The 20,987-nt window shown below is 47.1% G+C and overlaps 5 protein-coding genes across 8 annotated transcripts; 1 reads left to right on the forward strand and 4 right to left on the reverse strand.

Annotated features, from left to right (window-relative positions):
* Window positions 1–18: 18 nt before the first annotated feature.
* Window positions 19–2,127, reverse strand: LOC101760335 (large ribosomal RNA subunit accumulation protein YCED homolog 1, chloroplastic). The gene is made up of 2 exons (XM_004954463.2): window positions 1,562–2,127; window positions 19–573 (listed from the first exon to the last, which is right to left on the reverse strand). Exons 1-2 carry the CDS (start codon window positions 2,044–2,046, stop codon window positions 162–164), a joined length of 897 nt encoding a protein of 298 aa, XP_004954520.1. The 5' UTR covers window positions 2,047–2,127; the 3' UTR covers window positions 19–161.
* A 195-nt stretch (window positions 2,128–2,322) lies between these two features.
* Window positions 2,323–5,434, reverse strand: LOC101760741 (beta-catenin-like protein 1). Its single transcript, XM_004954464.3, has 8 exons — window positions 4,276–5,434; window positions 4,075–4,159; window positions 3,489–3,585; window positions 3,347–3,410; window positions 3,203–3,259; window positions 3,053–3,090; window positions 2,863–2,944; window positions 2,323–2,667 (listed from the first exon to the last, which is right to left on the reverse strand). Exons 1-8 carry the CDS (start codon window positions 5,290–5,292, stop codon window positions 2,578–2,580), a joined length of 1,530 nt encoding a protein of 509 aa, XP_004954521.1. The 5' UTR covers window positions 5,293–5,434; the 3' UTR covers window positions 2,323–2,577.
* Window positions 5,435–5,758: 324 nt separating this feature from the next.
* Window positions 5,759–12,026, reverse strand: LOC101763026 (paramyosin). 2 transcript variants are annotated; one of them, XM_022824680.1, is made up of 8 exons: window positions 11,980–12,026; window positions 11,795–11,888; window positions 11,630–11,697; window positions 7,443–7,715; window positions 7,161–7,364; window positions 6,501–6,584; window positions 6,277–6,399; window positions 5,759–6,207 (listed from the first exon to the last, which is right to left on the reverse strand). In XM_022824680.1, the coding sequence occupies exons 4-8, from the start codon at window positions 7,683–7,685 to the stop codon at window positions 6,070–6,072; spliced, it is 792 nt and encodes a 263-aa protein (XP_022680415.1). In that variant the 5' UTR covers window positions 7,686–7,715; window positions 11,630–11,697; window positions 11,795–11,888; window positions 11,980–12,026; the 3' UTR covers window positions 5,759–6,069. The 2 variants fall into 2 exon arrangements, with proteins under 2 accessions (XP_022680415.1, XP_004954528.1); XM_004954471.2 differs by lacking the exons at window positions 11,630–11,697; window positions 11,795–11,888; window positions 11,980–12,026 and adding an exon at window positions 7,833–7,953.
* LOC101762615 (sucrose synthase 6) lies at window positions 8,115–11,970 on the forward strand. Of its 2 annotated transcripts, none has more exons than XM_004954469.3 (12): window positions 8,115–8,615; window positions 8,707–9,334; window positions 9,424–9,600; window positions 9,704–9,820; window positions 9,903–10,069; window positions 10,171–10,395; window positions 10,481–10,802; window positions 10,900–11,144; window positions 11,233–11,371; window positions 11,476–11,564; window positions 11,648–11,671; window positions 11,778–11,970. In XM_004954469.3, exons 1-12 carry the CDS (start codon window positions 8,230–8,232, stop codon window positions 11,836–11,838), a joined length of 2,580 nt encoding a protein of 859 aa, XP_004954526.1. In that variant the 5' UTR covers window positions 8,115–8,229; the 3' UTR covers window positions 11,839–11,970. The 2 variants fall into 2 exon arrangements, with proteins under 2 accessions (XP_004954526.1, XP_022680362.1); XM_022824627.1 differs by having other exon boundaries at window positions 8,485–8,615; window positions 8,714–9,334.
* Window positions 12,027–12,225: 199 nt separating the features above from the next.
* LOC101762215 (protein argonaute 1C) lies at window positions 12,226–19,967 on the reverse strand. Of its 2 annotated transcripts, XM_004954468.3 has the most exons (23): window positions 19,810–19,967; window positions 19,071–19,659; window positions 18,774–18,982; window positions 18,528–18,677; window positions 18,308–18,441; window positions 18,044–18,153; window positions 17,250–17,356; window positions 17,023–17,161; window positions 16,739–16,855; window positions 16,526–16,633; window positions 16,248–16,319; window positions 15,406–15,528; window positions 15,088–15,253; window positions 14,860–14,981; window positions 14,637–14,774; window positions 14,377–14,519; window positions 14,182–14,244; window positions 14,034–14,097; window positions 13,169–13,304; window positions 12,983–13,056; window positions 12,807–12,901; window positions 12,705–12,736; window positions 12,226–12,621 (listed from the first exon to the last, which is right to left on the reverse strand). In XM_004954468.3, exons 2-23 carry the CDS (start codon window positions 19,629–19,631, stop codon window positions 12,413–12,415), a joined length of 3,072 nt encoding a protein of 1,023 aa, XP_004954525.1. In that variant the 5' UTR covers window positions 19,632–19,659; window positions 19,810–19,967; the 3' UTR covers window positions 12,226–12,412. The 2 variants fall into 2 exon arrangements, with proteins under 2 accessions (XP_004954525.1, XP_022680325.1); XM_022824590.1 differs by lacking the exon at window positions 19,810–19,967 and having other exon boundaries at window positions 19,151–19,574.
* Window positions 19,968–20,987: the final 1,020 nt, after the last annotated feature.

Below are 20,987 nucleotides of genomic sequence, written 5' to 3' on the forward strand. Positions count from 1 at the left end.
CCGGAGTACATTCTATACTAGGAGCTGAACTTGACACAATTCCCTTAAAAATTTTAAAGGTATGTAGTAACTGGGCACTGCTGCTGTCCTGCATACAACAACGCAGGCTGCTAGTTCTACAAACTCATTACTACCTACAATAAGATGTGGTGTTTGCATCATCATCTTTTCTGGATCGGTTTCAACAACTCTTTGAGAGGTCCTGGACCTTTCACGTTCTTGGGCTCCCGTGGCTTCTCTTTGCTGCAGCTGCAGCTGCTGGTGTTGAGGTTTTCGCCGCAGGCAAGGCACAGGCCTTTGCAACTAGGGCTGCAGACTGCATCCATGGTGATCTCCAGGTGAATGATGTCCCGGATGTTTTTGGAGATGTCAATTTCCTTGTCACCCGCTGGGAAGTGCAGGCGGTCATCCCAGTCGACATCTTGGTCGTCTTCACCCAGGGTGCCAGCACCGCTAGCAGTGTCTTCTTCATATATCGTGCCGAGGTCAACTACGTCAGGTTCCTCTACTGGGTCCTCTGTCAATAAGAGGGAAAAATTGGCAAATATACCTTGAGGTGCTGGCTCAGCACACCTGGGGAAAGAAAAGGAGCATATTATGTTAGTAACACATCGAGGTGATTAAGTGTGCCTTGTGCATTAAAACTGTTGTGACCTGTTGCATTTCGGTCGAACAGGAAGTTTGGCTGATCACCATCTATGACAAATACACGACATTTGCGGCTTAAAGGCTAGTATGCTGATTTTTGAGGTAAAAGAAGTATTAAAAATTAGAGTAAAATGCACCAGAGGTCCATCAACTTGCATGAGGTGTCACTTAGGTCCACGAACTCTGAAAGTGTATTTTTATCCATCAACTTGTTAAGTGGTTCACCCCAGGTCCATACCCCTCCACATGGGCATCTAACGCTGATGTGGCTGGCTGAATGGCCATCTTCTCTCATCCATCTCATCTTTCTCTCTCTCCCACCGGCATTTCATCGAACATGTCGGCGGCAGTGGCACAGATCTCTTCATCTGCTTCACCTCCCGCCCCTCTGCCACCTTCGTCGCATCTGTCGCCGTTGGCGCTCAAGACATTCGGCTCCCGCAGTGGCCGCTCGCTCTGCTCGCCGTCTCGGTCGGGTGGGGCCGGCGAGTCGAGGGCGCTCGCTGCTGCCGCTGACATGTTCAATGAAATGCCAAGGGGAGAGAGATGGGGAGATGAGATGGATGCCAAGTCAACGCTAGATGCTCATGTGAAGGGGTATGGATTTGCGGTGAACGATTGATGGACCCAAAAATGCACTTTCGGAGTTTCGGAGTACGTGGACCTAGATGACACCTCCTTACAAGTTAATAGTTAATGGACCTAGACCTATGGTGCATTTTACTCTAAAAATTATGAGATACGAGGATTCATCAACCGAATTGGAAAAATCATGAGATGTTTTCTCTGTTGGAGAAATGTGGTAGGACAGGAGCATAACAAGAATTCATGAATGAGAAAGGAGTGTGGGTGGTGGCAGTAGGCAAACAGACAGATGAAACTGCAAAGGCAAAGCACTGGCAGTGAAGACAACCTGAAGCAGCCGAGGGTGATGACGGTGCGCACGATGCCGTCGAGGCGCAGGCGGGCGCGGCGGCGGGTGACGTCGAGGGAGACGAGGACGGGGGTCTGAGGCTGGTCCGGTGCCCCCAGCCCCATGGCGGCGGCACGCGCGCGGGAGTCGTTGGAGGAGAGGTCGCCGAGGCCGAGGCGCTCCAGAGTGGTGGCATGCTCCAGGTGGTGGACGGCGGCGTCACGACGGTAGACGAGCGCGCCCTCCCACGGAGAGTCGTCGTCGGACTCGGATTCAGCGGCGTAGTCGTCCGGGTCCAAGTCGACGGTGAAGAAGCCGTCGTCGTCGCCTTGGACGGAGACGGCGGCGATGGCCCTCCTCCTCGACCTCCATGACGTCGGCGTGGAGTGGAGAAGGGATGGCACCGAGGAGGAGGGGCGGCGGAGGAAGGGGTGGGCAGCCGCCGCCGCCATGGAGACGGAGACGGCGAGGTGGGGATAATACATGGTGGCGGAGGGGAGGAGTGGGAGACTGGGAGTCACCACACCACAGGCAGCAGCAACAGGACTCTGGAATGGATAACATGCATCTTTCCTTGTTTGCCCTTCCCAGAAACCAAACCAAATTACCTACAGCACTCACATCCCAATCCCAACTCTGGATAAATAATAACAAAGCAAAGTAACATATTACTAACCCAGAGAGCCAGATGCAATGCCAATCATGGATACAACACTAACATGCCACCTACAGTGTGTCAGGTCCAGCACCACAGCTCATCATCGCTTAACGTTTTCATGGATCCAAATATCAGATGATTATAGGATTTTTCTTTCATAGTTATAGAGAATGTTTACACAAGAAAAATAATACAACACAAACAGAATACGGAGCTGCATTATCAGCAGATAGCAGGCCACCTACTCTCTTTGTTTCTGCCATCCAACATCTACACTACCTGACTGCTCTTCTCCTCAACCCTCACTATATCTCTCTCGTCTTGCTCTACAACCAACTACTCCAGCCCACCACGCGCATCACAACACTGCTATAATTTCCTTGGCCCGCGCTTGTGCTCTTTCCTTCTCTTCAGGTCCATCCAAGTCCCCAATGTTGTCATGATATTCCTGCAATGCAAAACCATCAGAAAAGATAACCTTGTTACTGCAGAAGGGCTTTGCTCTTAATGCTACCCTATCACTGAGGCTACCGCCAAGCAACATAAATGGTCCACAGTGCTACAAATTCAGGACCAGTATAACCCATCAAAACTAAATTGGAAGCAAACTGCAATGGCAAACACATGAAGATGAACCGCGCACCTCAAGTATGTCCTTCACATCTTGCTTCGTAAGTTTGTTTTGTCTTAGAAGCAATTCTACTCTTGCCCTCATCTGGGAATTCCTGAAATTCAGTGAGGGAGATCAAAACATAAAATATGAGCTTTGCATTCAAATCCAACTCTGCACGGCAAAGCAAAGTAACAGAGAAAACAAAACAAGTATCACTAACCCAGAGTGCCAGATGTGTCCCAGAATAAGCGCAATTAGCTGAAACATATGCAGACTTGGTTCAGAAGCATCGCAAGGTAAACAAGAATGAAACCAACACTTGCTGAAAAAACATATCAGATACAAAGCTATCATGTCACGATGCCAATACCTGCAATGTGTAAAGCCCAGCTTCAAGTTTTCGGTTATAACGCTCATCATCATCCATCTGGGAGAAACAGGAATGTGATTCTAAGAATTCGTTGCTTGCTCAGATTGGAGATGACAATCAAGGCAACAAGGTATAGTAAGGCACCTCTAAATCTTCCAAATCAAGACTATCAAGCCTCTCAGTCTCTTCTTTCACTCTGTCTGAATACCTGTACAGCATAAGTATAACAGCAATCAAGAAATGAACTGAAAAGGTAAAGCAATCCTCTTTTCTGCACAACAAATACCTTGTGTAAAACTCCATCAGACGGTCTATCTTTTCGCATTCATTCTCAACAAACTTTCCTAGTAGCCTCATCCTTCGTGAGCCCTTAATAATACCACCTAAAGACAGGTAACCAAACATGAGAAACTGCATTAAACAACTGAATCACAGAAAGAAAGCAGATAATCACAGACAGGGACCATTAAAATACAGCATGGTCAAATGAGATGCTGGTTGGTCTTATAAAATTCAATTGTTACGGGCTATCAAGTGAGGTGCAAACATAATTTTTGCATGCTATCAACTGTTTGAGAAACTATTAAATCCACCTGTGCAATGGCAATCTTCCGAGAGATACTATTATGCAGGTAAATGTATTACTTCGGGGGAATCCACATATAAAATCAAATTAGAGTTCTTACATGATGAGTGGATTTCTAGTCGATCACCATTATATTATAAGGGAATATTTATATACAGGTTAAATCCACAGAGTTGCCCCTAGGAAATTAGATTGACTGACAAATCTGTTGAATACTTCTTGATATTCATCTGATATAAACAGAATAATTATATAAAGCAACACCAGAATAGACTTGCCTGCTTACCAAACAATGAGGCAATAATTGAAATGATACGCTCTTCTAGCTCCTCCTGATAACTCTCTTTCTTGTTCTTCTTGTTGACGGGAATCTGTGGAAGAATTTTAACAGACTCATTTCAGAAAACAGATTAAATGAATAAACTGGATCGTCTGAGATTTCAGAAGAAGAGGGAGGGGGGAAGGGAACGGAGGAAGGTTTACTTGCCTTACCCATGAAGGCCGCAAAAGCAGTCTTAAGGCCAAGCACATCAACAAAGCGCTCACACGCAGGCGGGAACCTGGTCATGGCGAAATCGAGCGTGCGGATGGCAGAGCTGTACGCCAGCTTCTTCTGTTTCATGATGATAATCATGAGCTCAACGCCTTCAGCCTTGACAAACCTCTCCTTGTTCTCCAGGGGCATGAGCACGCAACAGAGGCAGTCGAAGAGGTTCTCGAGCATCTCCTCCTCGTCAGAGGTCTTTGGGTCCCTGGATTTGTACATGGCAACCGCCTGAAGCAGGCCGTCGACCCCGTTGATCTGGCCCAGGCGCTTCTGGTTGGCAGGGCTGTTCTGCAGGAGGATGGCGAGGATCTCGGAGGCGTACTGCTTGTTGGCGTCGAATTCGCGCGCCTTGAGGCGCGAGAGGAGCCAGCGCAGGAGCTTGGTGCCGTCGCATACTTTGTCGGCGAGGTGGGGGCGGAGGTCGAGGAGGTTCTCGAGGACGGCGAGGGTGTTGTGGACGGCCTCGGCCTCGTCGGGGTCGGCCTCGGAGAAGCGGGAGAGGTTGTGGACGAGGAGGTCGAGCGCGTTGGCTTCGACGAGGGCGTCGGCGAGTGCCTGGACGGCGGCGAGGTCGTCGGGGTCGTCGGAGTCGGTGAGGTCGGCGAGGAGGGAAGCGGCGGCGGCGGCGAGGTCGGCATTGTCGTGGGTGAGGAGGGAGGCGAGGGAGGAGGCGAGGCCGATGGGGACGAGGTCGGGGAAGAGCTCGGGGGCGCCGGCGAGGAGGCGGAGGCGGTCGGCCTCGGCGTGGAGCGCGATCTCGGAGTCGGCGAAGCGGGCGGGGTCGTCGGGGTACTTCATGCGGGCCTCGAGGTTGTCGCGGAGGCGGCGCTCGAAGGCCAGCAGGAGGCGCTTGCCGGCCCGGAGGTCGAGCACCTCGACGGCGTCGGCGGCCGAGAGGTCGACCTCCCCATCAGGCCGCTTGCGCTTGTGGGCGGCGGCGGCGGCGGCGGAGTCCATGGCCAAATCCTCCCTCCTCCTCCTCAGCTAGGGTTTCGTTTGGCTTGGAATCGATTGGAATTCTCGGAGGTCTGCTCTGCTGGCGGTCTTCAAGATTCGTGCAAGCAAGTTTTGCTTTACAACGAACGAAGCTTATTGAAACAAAAATGGGAAATACTCTAAATTTCAAGGCGAAAGAAAGAAAACGAATGTCATCCCATGATCTCAGAAGCTCTAGTGCTCTTCCAAACATTCATCAAGGATTGGTGAGAACCCTTTTCAAAAAAAAAAAGAGGATTGGAGAAACGAAGGCACAGGAACCGCCGAGGAGAGGAGAGGCCACAACGCAAATGTGTCCCTCAGGTATCATCATTTACCAGAATACAATGAATCAGCCACCCAAGATTTTCTTCTTGGGTTCTTCACCCCCCAAAATAAAAAAAACAGAGGAAATGGATAAGCTGCTTTCGTATCATGCATCAAGCCATCAGCAACCCCATGGGATGGGACCTTTTCATTTCCTTCAGACCCATCACAACACAGCAGCAACATCTAGCCAATGGAATGGAAGCCAGTAGGATAGATAACTTTGTCCTGGCCTAAGACATTACATCTAACCAAACATGAAACGAAAAAAAAAAAATCAGGCTGCGTGCCTTAGGTTCTAGTTCTACCCACAACGAGCACAAGTTAGTGGGACCAGATCAGAATCAGATCATCAGCAAGCAGCACACTGCAACACTCGCGTTGCGCGGGTTAATTCGGAAATGCTCAGAATGGTCGCTCCGTTTCTCGCATTCATTTCTTGTGCGCCCTGTAGTCCGGGGAGTTGTGCGGCAGCGGCGACAGAGGATGCCTTGATGAATCTGCACCACCGAAATCAAGTGCCCGACCAGCTGGGCTGCCATCCCTCAAGCTAGACGACTTGCGCTTATTCTGCAGCAAAATCATTCATGACATCATCCCACTACACTTCGCTTCATCTTACAAAGTATATCAATTTACCTTGGTGGATGTGCTGGCAGATTTCTTTCTCTCGGACCGGCGTTGTCGCTCTTTCTCCAACAAACCCAGCAGCCTTTTGTTCTCTTCGTCGAGAACCCTGTTGTCCTCACTCAGCGTGATGACCTTCAATGAGAACAAACAAGAAACCAATTGATTGCTTGTCACCAACAGCAAGCCATCAGGTAAAAACAAGAATCTCAAGGACACAAGTGCTTTTGATATACCTCCGCCTCTGCTGTATCAAGATTCATTTTCAGAGCCTCCTTATCCCTCTCTAGTTCTTGCACTCGAGCCGTCAATGCTGCCAACTGTGTAATTCATGATGACATTAACCGGGTTAAAGTATATTGCTACTGGCGCAAGCAATCTAGGAAATAAAAGAAACTGTCCAATCAAGGAAATAAAAGAAACCGTCCAGCGATGGTGTTTTGTGTTCCCCATTTACAATGACATGTACAGTACAGACATTGAAAGAATTGCATTGCACACGCGAGCAACAACCTAGTATTACACAAACTTAATGTCACTTGGCACAAACTTCTGAAGGTTGCCATATGGGATTACTCATTTACAATGACATGTATAGTGTATGCTTGAAGGAACTCCATTGCATTGCATCTAGGATGTAAAAAGTCCTTTACACTAGGACGCGCTTCATGTGAACGCAAAATGACAGCTTTGAACATGAGTACTTAAGAATTACTAGGACATCCCTGTTTGTAAACCCAAAACCCCGGGGAAAATTGGATTTGTAATGTAAACTCACCCAGCAATCAATTATCCACATAAAGCAAGACTTGCAGGTCCATTTTGAATAAGCTACTAAAACATGATGATTCATGAGTAGTACTAACTAGTTGTAGTAGTTTGGGGAGGTTACTGACATCTGCGTTTTGGTTGAGGCGTGCGCGCAGGTCGTTGTTCTCCCTGGCGAGGTCGTCGCAGGACTCCATAGCACGCTCGAGGTCTCGCTCGTAGAGATCGCACTCCTTGGCGCACTTGGCGTTGAGTTCGGCGTATGCGGCGGCCATAGCCTCCTTGTCCTCGACGCAGCGGCGGAGGCCGGCGGCGTTCATGGCGGCCTCAGCCTGGGGAAGGAATCAGGAATGGATGGATCAACCGAGAGCCAAGGGAGGGAGGGATCAATCTCTTCTGTACACGCGTACCTTGAGGAGGTCGATGCGGCGGTGGGCTGCGCGGAGGTCCTCCTCGAGCGAGAAGACGTGGTCCTGGAGGCGGTGGCGCTGGTCCTCGGAGGCGAGGAGCTTGAGGCGGAGGGAGCGGTCGGAGACGGGGAGGCCCAGGGAGCTGTGGATGGAGTCGCGCACGTACTCCTCCGCACCGCCGGGGAGAGGCGGAACCCTACTAGCATCCTCCATCTGCGGCGGCGGAGCAGTGGATCCCACCATCGCTCGCGATGCGATTGATCCGCCTCTGCCCTAGAGGAGGAGGAGGAGGAGGAGGAGGAAGGATGGGGATTTTTGAATTGAATGGAAACGAATCGAATCGAATCGAGATGATGGGTGGGGTTGGGGGCAGGCAGAGGAGGAGATAACCGTTGTGGTCGCGGCTCCCAGTTCCCTACTCTTCTAGTTGGGCTGGGCCTCCGTTCGTTTCTTCTGCTATGTATGGCCCAAATACCACGCAGGGCCCAATGACAGAATAAACCTTTCCTTGCTACCACGGATGGAATGGAATAAATTAATACTTCACTTTTCCTTGGTAGAAATAGAATAGAATATGCAAGCATTTTGCAGGTAAAGGTAAAGGCAATGCCTTGCCTGCAGGCCAGTCCCATGCCGATGTTTGCTTCAATTCTTAGCTTGTCACCCTCAATCATCCACCAATGCGATGCTTGCTGCCTTAATTTGATTATCCATTCCGATATATCCTCTATAAATTACCTGCTGCAGGTGCGGGCATCGATCCATCGACTGCTGCAGGTTGAAGACGATGGACGGGTTGATGAGGAGGTCGGACAGCATCGCCGACATGATGCCGGAGGCGCTGCGGCAGAGCCGGTACCACATGAAGCGCTGCTTCCAGAGGTACGTCGCCGGCGGCAGCAGGCTCATGAAGAAGACGCAGCTGCTGGAGGAGCTGCACCGGTCGGCCGAAGACGGCAGGATCCACAAGGACAGGCTCGCCGAGGGCTTCCTCGGCTACGTCATCTCCTCCACGCACGAGGCCGTGGTGCTCCCGCCCTTGGTGAACTTCGCCGTCAGGACCAACCCTGGCATCTGGGAGTACATCAAGGTCCACTCAGCCGACCTCACCGTCGACCAGATCACGCCCTCCCAGTACCTCAAGTGCAAGGAGATGCTATACGATCACCAATGGTACTTACTATTGTTTTAGTAGTAATAATGTTTTTCAGAACTCAACTTATGAATATGAATCAGTCATCAAACTTAACTTTAACAAGGGCAGGGCGCAGGACGACAACTCCCTGGAGGTGGACTTTGGTGCCCTGGACGACCTCTCCACGCCTCGCCTCACGCTGCCTTCCTCCATCGGCAACGGGATGCACTTCGTCTCCAGGTTCATGTCTTCCAAGCTCGCCGGCACCACCATGAGCATGAAGCCGCTGCTCGACTACCTGCTAGCGCTCACCCACCGGGGCCACGACCTCATGGTCAATGCCACCCTCGACACCGTCAGCAAGCTTCAGACGGCGCTGCTCCACGCCGACGTCTTCCTCGCCGGCCTGCACGGCGACACGCCGTACCAAAAGTTCGAGCACAAGTTTCAGGAGTGGGGGCTGGAGAGAGGATGGGGCCACACCGCCGAGGCGTGCAGAGAGACCATCAGCTGCCTCTCCGAGGTGCTCCAGGCACCGGACCCTACCAACATGGACAGCTTCTTCAGCAGGGTGCCGTCGCTCTTCAGCATCGTCATCTTCTCCATCCATGGATACTTCGGCCAGGAGAAGGTCCTGGGGTTGCCGGACACCGGCGGCCAGGTCGTCTACATCCTGGACCAAGTCAGGGCGCTCGAAGACGAGCTGCTCCAAAGAATCAATCAGCAGGGCCTCCATTTCACGCCGAGGATTCTTGTGGTACCTAAACCTCATTAATCAGCCTTCTTCCTCAAACAACAAACATATTATTTTTCCCAGCTTAATTAATTCAAGACTTCTTGTTCCAGCTAACAAGGCTCATACCAGAAGCCAAGGGCACAAAGTGCAACGTCGAGCTTGAACCCATCCATAACACAAGGCACTCCACCATCCTCCGTGTGCCATTCAAGACTGAAGACGGCCAAGATCTGCCCCACTGGGTCTCCCGCTTCGACATTTATCCTTACCTAGAGAGATACGCCGAGGTTTGCACTCCTCACCAGAGATGCACCACATTGAAACTAGTTAATCAAGCAATGGTATCACATTGACAACTCTTCTACCTTATTTGCACGCGATCGACTTCAGGATTCTTGTGCCAAGATCCTCGAGACGTTGCAGGGAAAACCAGACTTGGTCATCGGCAACTACACGGATGGCAACTTAGTAGCATCCCTTGTGTCAAGGAAACTAGGAGTCACCCAGGTGAATAATGGCCCATTATATTGCAATGCAAAACCACCACCTTCTAGCACCAACCACATTTGACAATCTTGTCCATCAACAGGGGACGATCGCACATGCTCTGGAGAAGACAAAGTATGAGGACTCGGATGTCAAGTGGAGAGAAATGGACCGCAAGTATCATTTCTCCTGCCAGTTTACTGCCGATATGATTGCCATGAACACCAGCGACTTCATCATCGCTAGCACCTACCAAGAAATAGCCGGAAGGTCGGTTTGCTTGCTTGCATTGCTAACCTAATTAAATTCCTATCACCTTGTGACTTGCCTGGCAATGTCGCGCAACTCTCATCAAGAGAATTTTGCAACAGCAAAGAGAAGCCTGGCCAGTATGAGAGCCACTACGCGTTCACAATGCCAGGGCGCTGCCGCTTTGCTACAGGCATCAATGTCTTTGATCCCAAGTTCAATATTGCTGCCCCTGGTGCCGATCAGTCTGTTTATTTCCCATTCACACTAAAGCAGAAGCGCCTCACAGACTTGCACCCGCAGATTGAGGAGCTAGTCTACAGCAAAGAGGACAATGACGAGCACATGTAAGTACACACATCCAGGCTTGCTTTCTTTTGGTTTTTGGCAAAATCTTGCTGATGAATCCCAACCATGATATGATGCAACCAGAGGCTACTTGGAAGACAGGAGCAAGCCGGTCATATTTTCAATGGCAAGGCTCGACAAGGTGAAGAACATCACTGGGCTGGTTGAATGGTATGGTCAGAACAAGAGGCTCAGGGACCTTGTCAACCTTGTAGTCGTGGGAGGCCTCCTGGACCCCTCACAGTCTAAGGACAGGGAGGAGATTGAGGAGATAAACAAGATGCACAGTTTGATCAACAAGTACCAGCTGAAGGGGCAGATCCGCTGGATAAGAGCCCAGACAGACCGTGTGCGCAATGGGGAACTTTACCGTTGCATAGCAGATACCAAAGGAGCCTTTGTTCAGGTATATATGACCAGCTCAGGTTGATGACATATATAGCCTGGGGAGATGCTATTAAAAATTCAGCGCTAACCTGGACATCTAATGCTATGCCTTTCAGCCTGCGTTCTATGAAGCATTCGGACTAACTGTCATCGAGGCAATGAACTGTGGGCTGCCAACCTTTGCAACAAATCAGGGAGGCCCCGCGGAGATCATCGTCGATGAGGTTTCGGGTTTCCATATCAATCCACTTGATGGCAAAAAGGCAAGCAACAAGATTGCTGACTTCTTTCAGAAATGCAAGGAAGATCCCATGTACTGGAACAAAATATCCACTGCTGGGCTGCAGCGCATCTATGAATGGTAAAAGTGCTCTCGTGTCTCCAGTAGTCATCCACTGATGGTTGAGAAAACCAATCATATGTGATGCGTGTATTGTCTTTGATTGTAGCTACACATGGCAGATCTATGCAACCAAAGTTCTGAACATGGGGTCAATGTACGGCTTCTGGAGGACTATGGACAAAGAAGAGAGGCAGGCCAAACAGCGCTACCTACAGATGTTCTACAACCTTCAGTTTCGGAAGCTGGTGAGTTGAGGACCCATACTGGCAGGAGTACAATTCTCATTCTGTTTTGAAGGAAACTACAGTACCTTGAGAATATAAACTTTCTAACCTATTGATGTTTTCAGGCAAAGGCTGTGCCGAAAGTGGGCGAACGACCTGAGCAACCTACGGCAGCCACAGTGCCTGATAGATTGGTATCAAGGCCAAAAGAAAGGCAAGTGTGTCCACTCTTAAGAAATTTACTGAAGAAAGAGCAGGGAAGCTGCTGAACTGACTGACCGATGGTTTGTTGTGCAGAAAGACGCAGATAAGGATCCAGAGGTGAGCTTATCATGCTGCAGCTGCAGCTGCACAACACAAGGATTTGATAGATTCGTAAGAAATCCATGATGAGTGAATATAAATACATGGTATCTGACATGTGCAGGATTGCGAGCAGCTTACTTGGACCAGTGCTCCCGGCGTCCCATCTCTCCGATGCTGCTTGACGTGCCAAAAACCAGATGTGCACCTGAGTGATCATGTGTTTTTCTCGTACCTGTTATTGATTGGGAAAGATGTAAATGAAAATAACTACATAAATAAAAGCATGGCTGTCCATGATGATTGTGAAAGTAATACGTACTGACCAGAGTTGCATTTTGCCTGAAAAACATGAATCACCACCAACTTGACATACGAACAGGAACAGCATAGCCAGCTAATTGCCTATTCAGATCGAGCCACCAAATGTAGTGTTCGGACTGATGCTGAAAAGTCACAGGATACATTTCGTTTCTTTAAGAGCTGCCATTGGCTCCCACGGGGCTTAAAGCACCTGCCTGCACAACTCCGGATAACCATACTAAGATACCATTTGCTTTACACCGCAGACAGATGGAAATACTCAAACAACCAAGGGTATTACCATTACAAGAGACAATAGCACGAGTGCATACATATCCTAGCATATGGAGCATGAGGAAGAAACCCTAGACCAGCATAGCAAACGGTAACAGTACAGCACGCAAAGTAGCAACTGCCAGATTATTACTCTTCCCATATTTACAAGTGAGGCTAGCCTCAGCAGTAGAACATGACCCTTTTTACGTTATCCTTCAGAGCTGGAAGTGGCCTAACAGCTGCACCACCAGGGGGCCGAGCGCTGCGGGATGTTGGCTGCTGTCCACGGCCTGCAGGACCACTTGCCACAGAACCACTGTCAGAGGTCTCTGGTTCCATGTAGAAACGAGCTCGGAAGGCAGCCAGGTGAGCATAATACGCCGGTGGAACTGCAAATGCAAAAGATGGTTTCAGCCATGAAGCAAGCCAATGGTGGAACTGCCAAAAACAATACCTGGAAGAGATAGCTTACCGATTGATACAGAGCGTGTGCACCTTGCATAACTGCACATATGATGCAAGTTAGAAAAATAATATTTAGAAGGGAAATTTTACCAGAGAAAGACACACTCACGTGTAACAGAGGTTGTTGGTAAGAGTCTGCAACTCATCAGCAGAGAAGTTGTTCTCATCCCACAAGACATGATAATGAGCTGGACGACTAGTGCCCTATACATCGCGTATGTGATGACTTGTGCGTTAGAATGACATTATATGACAAACCAGATGCAACCAAACCATGGTGTGTACCTTAATGCCAGCATGGCTGCACAAGTAGAAGTCAAACTCAGTAGGATGGCAGATCTTCGAATCTACAACCGTACCTTTCAAAATGTGCATCATGGCAGAAGCGTTAATTTAGATAATAAGTGGCAGTAACGAATATTAGTATTAGCAGAGTAAAACGACGAGGTACAAGGTAATGTCAAAATTTACCTGGGAGTATGTTTCCACTCCTGTCAATTGAATTTTGATCATTGTGGTTGTGAGCAAATAATCTGGTATGATGGCGCTTCTGAACCACAACAAAAGTCACCTTCGGTTGGTAGTTCGCTTCCAGGGAGGCACATGCCTGAGTGACACGGTGATGAGGGACATCACATGAATGGTGCATGAACATTCAAGAGTCAAAACACGAACTGTATTTTGATATCCAGAGTTACGAGACAAATCTAATTTTGTTACTAAGAATAAGGAGTCAATTTGAGTTTTACCTCTAAGCTACGCTACCTTATCAAAGAGAATCATTATGTCATTGCATATGTAATTGTAATGCTAGAAGGTGCTCAGATGTCCTAGAAATGGTGTTTTAGGTGTCAATGAGTTATGTATGAGTTGTTTCATAATTGTCATATATGAGTTGTTATCTAGTTGTCATATTAGTTGTAGGTGACTTGTCTAAGGCTTTTGAACCTATAAATAGAGGCAAGCCTCAAGTTTGTAAGATGGTTTTTGATGTACGCACTATAGTTATCAATAGAACATGTTGTTCTACCCTTAGATCTTTGTACCCTAAGGGCTTTGTATTAAGCTCTTGCTATCCATGGATGTGAATTTGACCTTTTGGTCTATCTTCGTCTCTAGAATGATATCTCAGCATGTTGAAGTGGTTCCTTCAACACTTTGTGCTGTTTCTACCTATCAGCACCTTGGAGAGGTTCCTCCAATACTTGTGCTGTATCTATCTATTTGTAGCAGCAACGTGGAGCTGTTCCTCCACAACAGTGTGCTGCATCACACGGAGATCATATTTAATGGTAGCATCCACATATGCACATGCCTAATCTGTTCGTATACTTACCTTTCGGATTGCATGGAGCTCATACAGCAGAACTTGATAAAATTGTCCTTCACTAACACCATCCCTGATGAGGAAAAAAGAAGATTAAGCTGTGTAGAGAAAGCAGAAAGTAAAAGCACAAGCACTGGTGTTCAATTTGAGAGCAGACCTGTAAAATATTATTCGCTGGGGCTTCTCCCCAGTTGATTTTTTGAAGGATATAAGTAGATCCCTGTAATTTTGTGATGTAAAATTATTTTCCATTGAAGAAAGAAAATTTGAAAAATGCATATTAGACCTTGTCATTCAACCACTCCATGTTCCTTTCTTATGAAAAGAAAAGGTGAAATAATAAGCAGCGCACCTTATCATTCCCCCGCTAACTGTCCCTCTCTGTGGGTCTTGCCAGACCTTATATAAATCCTCTATCAATTCTTGACGATGAGCTTGAGCAGACACTAATCCAGCATACTTTGTCACCTCTGGCCAATCTTGGGAGGCCACAACCTACAACATAGAGTTGTTGGTTAACAAATTAAATAAGAACTTTTCTCAAACCAAATGTCAAGACAAGAACAGGTAATTAAGCATTAAAGCTGAAGAGTGGGTTGCCACTCTACTTACAGCAGCAATTGAGGGACTGCTGTCCTCTCCAGGATGAGGATGAGTCACGTCAGCACCAAATATGATTGTAGGTCTGTCAGTTACCAGAGGAATCCGCCTTGAGACTGCATCTACCAGTACGGTGTTCCTGCCCCCAACCTTTGCCAAATTACATGATGTCAACTTGAGTGACACAAAAGAAATACAAAGTGCAAAGAAAACACAAAAGTGGAGGGTACTTAACCTTGACATTTATCTTCAGAGCAAGATTTGCAAGAATTTGTTTGTTCATTTTGAACACCTGCTTTGTACAACAGCACTGTGAAACTATCCCAAGATCTATTTCACATACACGCTTCAAATCACCTAGCATCAGGCAAGGAGACAAGCAATGATGGCAAAGACCTCACATGAACAACAATAATAATGAGAATCCACAAACAAGAAGCTAGGAGGACTGCAGTCCATGTACCGTAAAGTGAGCCGTTATTGTCAGGTAGTATTCCGATAAGTAAATCAAGTTCCCTGCGTTGGGGTCCAAGAACATTCATGGCATCATGGTACCTAGCTTTCAGAGCTCGCTCCACTTGATCAGGACGTGCATATAGAGGTGGAAGAACAGGCTCCCGAGAAAAGTCCTATTATGATTACGCATGTGATGTTACTGTTGTAAACGAGAGGATGAAGTACAAATCCTGATGTTCATGTTGATGCATTTATATAAGGATCTTGAGGTGCCTCCTTAATGTCAATATGGAAGTTTTGCAGGAGATGTGTCAAGAATACTTGCCATTCCTGACGCTTGGCACATCAGTGCAAGTTCATGACAGAACCCACGAACAACACTCTCTTGCACATTGCGGGCGAAATTGACACATATCCAGCTTCTGACTTTACCACCATTTACCATTTTCTGGATAGGGGAAAGTAAAAGGAACAGTAAGTATTCATGCACAATAAACAAATGCCTGCATCTTTTTTTATTAATATGAAACATAAAAGCCAGTGATTGAAATCGGTCTAGAACTGGATCGTGCTGATTGCTAAACACAACTATATGGCTTCAAGCTGCAACTTGACAATCTGTAGCATTATTTTTTATTGTAGATCTGAGAGACATACTGTGCGCTTACATAGGGTGGTTTTCTGACTTGCATCTTTCGTAAGCCAAGATGGGACATGTTTTACAAATCATTACTTCTATAAAAAGCACATTGGTGGTGGTGGTGGGTGGTTCCACACAAGGATCTTCTGTGGTCTGTGCAGTGGCAGAGGACGGATAAAAACTGAGGTGTGGCAGCACTATCGATGATCTTCAAACAATCAAACTTGCTATTTGTAGTGTGGATGTCCACTGCGCAGGCCACTTGCCCCCTCCTGCTGCCAAGCTAGGATCCCCTCCTCCTACCTTCCTCTACCATTCAGATACTCAGTGCTCAATGCACATCCATGAGGCAATATAGCACTAGAACAATAACGCCAACTGGCCAGAGTTAGTTCAGTAACAATGAAATTGATAATAGCATATTGTCTCCCCTCCTCTACTTCCCCTCCTACTTTACGGAGGGCATCAGGCCAATAATAGTAGGATAAGTAAAATTTGTAAGAACTAAAGACCATTCATGCAGTTACCTTGTTCATCATATTCCACTGACCAACTCTAGGCAAGCAATCCTTCTCTCGACCAGTCTCATTGTACTTAAGCTGCATTAAATGAAAAAACAGGAAAAGGCTTGTTAATGAAGCCATATGTTTACAAAGTAAGCATGTTTATAGGTCCAACTTTATGGTACTCTATGTCCAGTGTTCAAGAGAGGATATTCCATTGGCTTACAACACTTTTGTTGCTGAGAACATGACTAAGGGTGAAGCAGAAAAGGTCAGAACAGACAGCAATGGGGTCAACCTACCCGTGGAGCTGGTAAAATCCGTGCCTCTACTGATGCCAGACGATCGCTAATCTTAATGCCAAACTCTTGCGCATAATCATCCTTCTCATAGGCGTTATGTTTAACCATCTGTACACCCAAGTAAGATAAAGCTCTAAAATTAAAAAAAAATCTGAACTTGCAAAGGCGAAAGTAGAAAGCCATATGAAACCATAGAAACAATATGATACATGCCCGAATTATATCACGTTCACGATCACGTGGGTGCTGGCATGTCTCCTCCAAAAGAGCCCTTATCTGATTTTGGTTTAATCTCTTGGAGTACCTCTGTCCCTCCACTATTTTGCAGACCTGAATAAAGTCAAAGTCTACAGTTTTTAGAACTTTCTTGAAAGAATCCAAACAAAAATAATTGCAAAATTTGTTAAAAAAAGAGTTAAACATGGATATTTGGAAATGGAGTCGTGTTTCAGCAATTCATAACAAGGAAGAAAGGATATCAATGTTCAGAATTCTACCTCCATGGGCAAGTAATTTGGACGCTGTTGATTGCCAACTTGAAGGCAAGGAAGGTAGGTGTGTTGGATGGCAAAGCCATATGTCTCTTGAAAGTATTGTACAACTGACTTCATTGTACCCCCTTCATCAACAGGAAAACTGTGGCACAAAGAACACTGGTTTTTTTACAGGAAAGTTCAAGTAGCACTGTAAATGCCTTTTAAAACGAAATGAGAAACTTGCATACGTTAACTCTCGAGTCGCCTGAGTAGTTAATCCAGATATCCGATACTTTCTCCGCATGTTGCCACGATGAGTAACTTCCACCTTAACTCCTCTCAAGGCCTTCTTGATCTAGGGTGTGAACAAAACATGAATTTACGTTTTTTCTTAATCCATGAAAATCGCAGCCATATACTTTTTTTTGGAAGAAGTTTTTTCTTTTATTTTTGGATTGGTTGTGTGGGGGGTATAAAATGCATTTGCCAAGACAACATCCTGATCTAGTGATCTAGCAATTCAAATATGCAGCTAAACAGTTTATGACAGATTAACAGTGTAGTTCAAGCAATGTAAGCCATAAGTATAGTAACGGAGACCTATAATTTTTTTTTTCCACAAGACATGTTGATGTCATATGTGACAGAAAATTGTAAAAATCACATAATCTTTGATCTACTGACAACCTTAAGGAGTCCTATTTTTGGAACATACCCACAATTCTGGGTATGCAACCTAAAATATCATTAACGACTCTTAGAATAAAAGATCTGAAATGATATACTACATGAAAACCTCAAGAAACAGCAAAAAAAACCCGAAGGTTTATTTTCTCCAGGACATAACGCAACTTCCATTGCACCCAAAAAAGAAACGTGTAGATTACATTTGAGCACTGGTTTATTCTATATCCAAACAATTTAGATTAGATCATCAGGAATTATACATTTTTATCTTCAAAGCAATACACAATATTTCATTTGAACACAGGTTCTTCCTATGAGATGAAATGTCAGTAAAAGGTTGGTTCCGTGAGAACACCTTCACACGTTCTGCGTCTGCAAGGGGCCTAGAGTGAATGTCAGAATTCAGCAGTTGTGCAACAAATTCAATTACAGGTAATGGCTCAATGAAAGCCGTTGCTGACATATCTGAAAAAGCACAGAAAGTAAAATCAAAATTCAGGAGATATGCATGTTCAATATGGATAGCAAATCATCGGTTAAGGAGTAAGACCATGCAGTAATAAGGACAGACAGGAAACATGCACAAATTTGCTACCAAGGGGATGGGGGATCATATTACCGATATTCAGTGACAAGCCCATCTGGGTAGGCCTGATGCTCTGATAAAATCCCCGCCAGCTTTCTAATCCATCGCCAAGGGGCTGCCTTCGGCCCAAGACAGGCGAAAAGAACGACCGGCCAAATGGTGCATATCTGTGGGGAAACAAATTGAGAAATATCAGGCTTCTCTTGTTTGTTCATTGCTGCTAATTACAATGGCACTAGAGATTCATTGCTACCTTGCAGAAGGCAGCTCCCGCAGCACAATATCAAGAACTTGCAATGCCTCTTGAGGAGCTTCTGCATGCCTCCCAGCTAAAAACATCTCGAGACGGTGGAGGTCGGCTCGTGCAGCAAATTTAATGACTACCTTAAAACTCCTACGTCGCCTAAATCAAAAGAAAGCGAATAGTTCAGGAAACATAACCATGAACATGTAAAACAGGGGAGAATGTCTTGATGAGGAAAAATTATGAACAGCAGACCTCTCGGAACCAGAGCCATCATCATCATCAAGTAAAGTGATATGAAATTCCTGGGAAGTAAACGGCAACGCGCCAGCTGTGTACAGGCTCTTCCTACCATCATAGGCTGGAAGGCGCCCACCCAAATGAGATTGCCTGTGGAGATTCACCAACTCCTTGATTATGGCTCGACTAAGGATTCGTGACGTGACTTCTGGTGTGATTGAGACCTGCCCAAAACAAATCAGATTGTGACACGAAATTCCTTAAGATAACACAAGAATATGCAGGCTGCGAATTGGAGATATCCGCACGCACATCATACTGATGAAGATCCCTGTCTGGCAGTTGCGCAAAGAAATGATTGGCCTTAACCAAACACCTGGTGCCAACGCTACCTTTTCCTGGGCGCAAAGGAAACCTGACCGACTTGCTTGATGAAGGAATCGCAGGCGCAATCTCACTGCCTGCACTAGCCTCGGCGAGCTTGTGCTCCTCAATCTGTGGTTGTGATTGTGAAGGACCTGCGTGCAGTGGTGAGGCTTGAGCAAGCTCGTGAGGAGCTTCCATTGCTTGGCGCAGCTCGGGAGCTAAAGGGCTCGATGATCCGGTGGCTGACGGGCCAGCCCCCTGCCCAGGCCTAGCAGCACGTGGGTACTGTTGCGGCAGCGGCCGTGTTCCACCACGAGCATGTCCCCTGCCCGGATGCTCTCCCCTCGGCGGCGGCGGCTGCTGCTGGGCCTCGTCAGCACGAGCTGAACGCCCTCCACCGCGCCCCTGATTCCCACCACGACCGCCTCCTCTTCCAGCAGGCTGCGGATGCGGGGGCTGTGAGCCCTCGCCAACACCAGGATGCTGCCTTCCCCTCCTCGACCCCATGGCCAAGGTTTGGGGTCCAAACTTTGGGCTGCAGGAGATAGGAGAGAGACTCAGTAAGCGCAGAACGCATCGATGCGCAGAACCCCAAACACAATGCAAGTGCTTCGACGCCCTAGGTCAGGTGTCGTAAATGAAGAAGAAAATCGGAAATGGAGGAGGAAGCGGATCGATCGATTACCTTGAGGAGCAGGGGGGAGGGGATTGCGGTGAATCGAGTCGAATCCAATCCAATCGGCAACAGGGAAGCGAGCACGAGGAAAGGGGGATGGCAGTTGCTGTTGCAGACCAGGACGAACCCGAGGTGAGAGACGAGACGAGCAGTTTTGTTTGGATGCCACCACCGCCCACGGGTGCCTGCGTGGGCTGGGCCTGGCGCCCTCCCCTCCCAGGCAGCCTCGTGTTTGGCGGGTGGCTCACCGGAACGTGGTAAAAAATGAGGTGTCCAAAGTTACGGAAGCTGCAGCAATAGCTGGTTATCACTTTTATTGTCATTGAAAGAGCTACTTTTACTTATTTGGTTCCCTTTGCTTATTTTTAAGCAAGTGTCACATCAATATTTAGATATTAATTAGGAGTATTAAACGTAGGCTATTTACAAAACCTATTATATAAGTGGAGGCTAAACAGCGAGACGAACCTATTAAGCCTAATTAATCCATCATTAGCAAATATTTACTGTAGCAACACATTGTCAACTCATGGACTAATTAGGCTCAATAGATTCGTCTCGCCGTTTAGCCTCCACTTATGTAATGGATTTTGTAAATAGTGTACGTTTAATACTCTAATTAGTATCTAAACATTCGATGTAACGGGTGCTTAAGCAAACTAACCAAACCAGACCTACACTTCTTCTTTTATGTAAGAAGAGTTAAAATTATTGAGAAAATTAAAAGGAGACTACCGGTTATTGGCCACACTAGAGCACAGCCTGGAGGCTTCGTCAGCATTTCCAAGGACTAGCAGTACACCGTATGCATGGCCAAAGGCTGCCCGGCAGGGACGGGAGCCCCCAAAGGCTGGCACTTTGGCCCGGTCTGGCGTCAATGCGTCACGGGCCATCGCCACTCTCCTCTCGCACGTTCATGAAGCGGTTTGTTTTCTTTGCTTAGGGGCTGTTTGGATACGAGGTGCTAAACTTTAACAGTGTCACATCGGATGTTCGGATGCTAATTAGGAGGATTAAACATGAGCTAATTATAAAACTAATTGCAGAACCCTGTGCTAATTCGCGAGACGAATCTATTAAGCCTAATTAATCCATCATTAGCAAATGGTTACTGTAGCACCACATTGTCAAATCATGGACTAATTAGGCTTAATAGATTCGTCTCGCGAATTATACTCCATCTGTGC

Source organism: Setaria italica, chromosome I, assembly GCF_000263155.2.
Source record: "Setaria italica strain Yugu1 chromosome I, Setaria_italica_v2.0, whole genome shotgun sequence".
Taxonomy (NCBI): Eukaryota; Viridiplantae; Streptophyta; class Magnoliopsida; order Poales; family Poaceae; genus Setaria; species Setaria italica.